The sequence below is a fragment of the Arachis ipaensis genome, chromosome B06 (genome assembly GCF_000816755.2).
Source record: "Arachis ipaensis cultivar K30076 chromosome B06, Araip1.1, whole genome shotgun sequence".
NCBI lineage: Eukaryota > Viridiplantae > Streptophyta > Magnoliopsida > Fabales > Fabaceae > Arachis > Arachis ipaensis.
This window is the reverse complement of record NC_029790.2, coordinates 108891581-108897889: the sequence shown is the minus strand read 5'-3', so window position 1 is coordinate 108897889 and position 6309 is coordinate 108891581. Positions and strand designations below refer to the sequence as shown.

Genomic DNA, 6309 nt, shown 5'->3' with positions numbered 1-6309 from the left:
ATAATATAGTTCAATATCATATTTTTATTTGTCCATATTTTTATCGTACCAATATGTATAAATTTACTGTCATAACGAAGCAAATGTATAAATTTTTAACCATCTTTAAAATAATATATAATTTGTCTTATGTGACACATTAACTTTTGATTAGTTGATATTTTAATCTGATTACTAATTAAATTAATAATTTGAGTTGTTTAAATTTAATCAAAATTAATATTTTAAGAAAAAAGGATAAAGAGGTCCTCAATGTTCTAAAAACCGGTTCGAACTGGCCGGTCGAACCGGTCGAACCGTAAACCGGAAGCTGAAGTGGTTCGGATAATAAGGAAAACCGCAGAATTTGAAAATCGGCGTTGAACCGACGAACCGGACGGTTACCGGTGGGTCGAACCGAACCGGGACCCGGCCGGTTTTTTACCCTTGCAGCAAACGCTGCTGTTTTGCGCGTTTTGGGAACCCTAATTCCCTTTTTGCCTTTGCAGTTCGCACTTTCGTCCAGGCTCCAGCACTCCAGCATCCCACAGAAGCAGAACAACACCCACCAGGCCACCACATAGAGAACGCCTGAAGCCCTGAACGCACTCACCTCCGTCGCGCCTTCAGCACCGTCACGCCGTCAGCACCATTGCGCCGTCAGCTCCGTGGTGCCGTTGGGTCCGTCGCGCCGTCAGATACCTCGCGCAGTCAGCATTGTCGCGCCCTCAGCTCCATTGTGCACTCAGCTCCATCGCGCACTCAGCTCCGTCGCGCCCTCAGCCACTTCGACCAGTCACCTCCGTCCGTCCGTCGAGCTCTGCCTCTAGGAGAAAGCAATAGAGTTCGGTTGAAGCGTTGAAGCGTTGAAGCGGTGAAGTCCTTTGAGCTCTGAGAGAAAGCAATAGATTTCCTCATTTTCAGGTAATTTTTAATTTAGTTATGAACATGATTTTGTGATGAAATCTGATACTGATTCTGATGAACTGAACTCTGAGTCTCTGAAACTGTTATGAACTGATATGTGAAGTTGTGAACTCTGTGAACTCTGATGAAACTGTGAAACTGAAATCTGATGGAAGTATGAACTGATATGAAACTGTTATGAACTGATATGTTTTAGTTATGAACTTATGATTGTTTGATTGAATCATTGAATAACTGTTGCATGATGAACTGCTAAACTGTGACTGTGAACTCTTTGATTGAGTAGCTCTTTGATTTTGCTTTATTTACTATCAACCTCAAGTTATGGTTTTGGATTGAAAATTAGGTTAACTCTGTTTTCATGCTAGCATTCATAAACACTTTTGGCATATTGGTAAGTGAAGTTGAACACTTTGTTGAAGGAATATATGACTTGATGCCTGTGAAATTGCGAAGGGTGATGTTTCAGGGTCTCTGGTGGAGTTTGACAGGGCAATTGAGTTGGACCCTTGTCAAAAGGCGTGTATGTTTATAAGCATTTTGAAAAAAAAAAAGCGTTATATCAACACTTTGGTTTGGAATGATTGTAAATTGAGTTCAAGTTACATGAAATTTGGTTGTGCTCATTGTGTTTGTTACCATATCTTTGGCAAAGGGGCCTCTCCCTTTACTACCTTGATAGGTACTCACTCTACACTCTTCTGTTATTTATTTGAGTTTAATTACTATTCACATGAAATTGCATATTTATAATGTATTGTTTATGAATCTGTAAAAAGGGGGACTGAATTGGATTCCCATTTTGTCATAGATTTGAAGAAGGAGCTGAGCAGTTTCGGCTAGATGTTGCACAAAATCCGAATGATACCGAAGAGTCCATATGCTGCTTTCTCTGTGAAGCTCAACTGTATGGAGTGGATGAAGCACGGAAGTGATATCTTAAGGTGAGTCATTAATTATGTTACTGGAATTTAACAAGAAAAACGAATATGTGAATCTTCACAAATCTGCAGCAAGTTATGGAGGATTTTGATTATTGATGACAAACTTGGATCAGAGGTCCTTTACATTTTCGTCCGCATACATTTAAGTTTTTGAAGATTTGAAAATACATTTAAATTTTTGACCTTCTCAAAATTTAGACACATTGATTCCTATTATTCATTTGAGTTTGTCAGACTCAACGGAAAAATCAAATGTGACTCCCATTATACTGACTTTGTCGATACAGATATCCACGTAAAAATTTTTTTTAAATAGGACAAATCAGACCCAAAGATCGAAGTATTCAGATTTTGAAAAAGTCAATGACTTAAATGTATTTTTCAAATTCTCAGAGAATTAAATATCTATAAATTAAAAAGTCAAGGATCAATTTATCATTTTCTCATTTAATTATAATAATATCATCTTGTAATTAACTTATTGTCAAAATTGATTATTTTATAATTTATAAAATATTAATAAACAAAATCTTCTATCCTAAATTTTCTTCACCATTGAACAAAACACATTTTCTTCTTCTCCAAATTTGATCTCTCTTTCATGGCTTTGCTCTATTTTAAGACCATTGTCAATCTTAAACTATAGTGAAAATTGCATAGTTATGAAATTATCCATTATTGTTATCTAATTATTTTTTTAATTAGCAAGGTGAGATAAATTGAACAAATTTTAAATTTATATATGAATGCTTTGTTTTTGTGGATTTTTTTAAATAAATAAAATAAATATTTTAATTATAAATATATGTTAATTTAAGGATATTTACGGATTTTTATTAAGTGATTTATCTCGTTTACAATATAAACGAGATAAGTTTAGTTATATCTCGTTTACACTATAAATGAGATAAGGTACGAACACTTGGCAACATATCACGTTTACAAATGTGATATAACACGAACCTTATCTCGTTTACAGTTTACACTGTAAACGAGATAAGTCCAGAGAGCGACTATAAATAGAAGTCGTTAGTTCACAGCGTTCCTGACCCTACATTTCTCCCAAATTTTTCTCATTTCTCTCTTTCTTGTACCGTTTTGTTGATATTTATTAGTTCTCCGAATGTTCTGACATGCAAGGATGCACGCACGGATGAACGGGACCCTATCATCAATCGTGTCAATGCTAGTTGACACATTGCGGGAGCTATTGACTTTGAGGTAAGTGTTGTCTTTATTATTTAAATTAATAAGTGTATGCGATTTTATTTCGAGAACTTTTATAGAGTTAGTGTTTTAACACATGAATAGACTGGATGATATTGAGGTAACACAGTTTAGGTTAGTTGTCAAGTTAGTAACATGAGTTAGGTGTATAATTTACTTATAGTGAAAGTTAGATAAGTAATTACTTTTATTTGATTAGTTAATTAAATATTTTGTTAGTTAATATTTTCTTTAAATTCGGAGAGGATTTTTGAGTATTGATTGGTTTTGTATCTTGTTTATTATGTTGTGATGTTTATTTGAGTTGCATTTTAGATTTGTGAGAATAGATTTGGACATGAACTTAGTTTGGAATCGAATCTTTATAAAAGTTTTTCTCTTAAACAGAGGCCTCGTTTGCTACTACTTAGGTGAGTTAGTCATACACTTGCACCCCTGGACGCCATCGTCCCTTACCTGAGGGAGGCTGGATTTGGTGACACAGTGCAGCTCAAGGACTTTATGTTTGACAACTCCCTGATCACTGGATTCGTGGGGCGCTGGCGTCTGAAGACCCACACTTTTTACTTGCCATGGGGTAGTGTACCATCACTTTGCAGGACATGCTAGAAAACTTAGTTTTGAATCAAAAATTTATAAAAGTTTTTCTTTTAAACAGAGGCCTCGCTTGCCACTATCTAGATGGGTTAGTCACACACTTGCACCCCCGGACACCATCATCCTTTACCTGAGGGAGGTTGGGTTTGGCGACACGGTGTAGCTCAGAGACTTTGTATTTGACAACTCCCTGATCGTTGCATTCGTAGAGCACTGACGTTCGAAGACCCACACTTTTCGCCTGTCATGGGGTGAGTGCATTATCACCCTGTAGGACGTTGCGTACCACCTCGGGTTACACACACACGGGAAGCCAGTTGGTGGGTGCCTGCGTGACTTCTAGACTTGCATCCAATGTATGGTAGTGACTGGGTACAGATGATAACTTTGGAATTGGATGCGGAGCATGCAGCAGGTATCAAACTGATCCACCAACATGAGTCTCAGGTATGAACTCATCGTCGTCGTCATCGTCAGAAGAACCACTTTCGTGGCTATCGACAATGTACTCTTCGTCAGATTCCTCATCCTCAACGTTCATGTCCTGCACTGGACTAGCACAGTGTAACGATCGTGGTGCGAGCGGAGGGTCATCCGATACAAAGTTCGAGCTGCTAGCACCATCACCACCAACATCACGAACTCCGCAAAAAGCTCCATTCCTTGTTCAACCATAATTCTACCGTGCACATCAAATATTAGGCGCACATGTTCATCGCCATCGAACTAGAATAGGCAAAATCGAAATACACCATTCCCCATTGGTGCTAGTATCCTATACCCAACTCTACCAACCTCATTTCTCTTACTACCACCGACGTGCGTCAATATCATACTCTTTAACTCGGACTATGAATTTGCTCTTCGAGTTCGGAACAACGCAGGACTCTCATACTCAAATATAACCCTGCTATCATTGTTTCTCATCTAATAGTTGGGATACACCATCACAACAAAAAAACCACTACCACTATACATTTTTGCTAAGTTTTTCGAAGAAAACGAAAGAGAAAAAAGAATTGAGAGATTTCTGAGGAATACCAACGATTTTTTGATCCTTTTATAAGGGGTTGATTTTTGTCCTACTCACTATGATGCACGGAGATTGACACAGACACGGGACATGACACGACATGGGACACACCGATACGCAAATTTTAAAATCTTATAAGACATGGGGACATGCATACATATAAAATGTAAAGTATTTTTTAGATAAATTGTAATTATATTTTAATATTTTATTGATATTAAAATATAAATTAATTTTTTTAATTACTTTTAATGTCTTATTTTAATTATATCAAGTATTTAAAATATTTTTTGTTTTAATAAATAATAATATTACTATATCTAAATTTATTTCAAGAATATATGTTAAGAATAAGACTGGACACACTGACACGTGATGATATTTAGGTGTGTCCAAGCGTGTCCGGAGAAAAATTTTTTATTTTTTATTAAGATACGGTTGGACACAGCAGAAACGTGTGTCGGTGAGTATCGTTTCCAAAATATGTCTGACACGCAGACACGACAACTCAGCGAAGTGTCCGTGCTTCATAGTAGTATCTCGTTACTGTATAAATCTTTTTTACTCCCACGTATTTTGTTTACAGTGTAAACGAGATATGATTAAACATCTATTTCTCATGTATCATGTTTGTAAACGTGATACATTGTCACATGTTCGTGTCTTATTTCGTTTATAATGTAAATGAGATATGGCCAAAGTTATCTTGTTTACAATATAAACAAGAACGAAATAAGTCATTTAATAAAAATTCTTAAATATTCTTAAATTAACGTATATTCATAATTAAAATATTTATTTTATTTATTTTAAAAAAATCCTCGTTTCTGTAGGAACGGAGCAAATTGAATTTATGTCCTTAAATTGATACTCTATTCATCGTTGGATTTTTGGTGCATTTATATTGTTTTTCAGTTGTTGAACCTTTTGCTGGGCCATTGAAATGAAGTTTTCTTGCGCAAAGCCATGTTAAAAGATAAAATATTTGGATTTAAAAAAGATAAAATATCCTTTTTAAAGATTTATTTTAAAATTCTAAAATATTCATTTAAAGGTTAATTAATGTAATAATATCGACTTATACAAATATAGAAAAAAAGGTTCTTTATTGATTCAAACACTATACCTACGAAATAGGAATAGAGAAAGAGAAACAAAAATCAAAGATTTCATACAGTACTTTTGATCGAAAAATCAATCTGATTTATTTCGTAACTTTCACTCAAATAAGAAAATAAGTCAGATTCTACAGGATCAAATTTGTGGGACTTAAGGAACAAAAATACTCTTTTAGTATTATTGTTGTTTAAATTATTAAAATATTATTTTAAGATTAATTTTGAAAAGACAAAAATCTCTTTTTAAGATTAATGTTATTTAATAAAAATTAAAATGTTAAAATTTAAATTTAATTTTAATGATTAGAATACACTCTTTTGGTAATTTTAAAATGATAAAAAATAATCTAGCTCTATTTCTTCCCTCTTATAATTAGAGGTGGCAAAGCAGGCCGGCCCGCCCTAACCTGCCCCGTCCTGCCGCCCGTCTTGCCAACTAAGATGGTTCAAAATATTAGCCCGTCCCATTTTATGGTGGATTGGC

The 6309-nt window shown here is 35.0% G+C and overlaps 1 protein-coding gene across 1 annotated transcript; it reads left to right on the top strand.

Annotated features, from left to right (window-relative positions):
- Window positions 1193-1962, top strand: LOC110263462. The gene is made up of 4 exons (XM_021104765.1): window positions 1193-1425; window positions 1562-1588; window positions 1718-1780; window positions 1885-1962. Exons 1-4 carry the CDS (start codon window positions 1268-1270, stop codon window positions 1937-1939), a joined length of 303 nt encoding a protein of 100 aa, XP_020960424.1. The 5' UTR covers window positions 1193-1267; the 3' UTR covers window positions 1940-1962.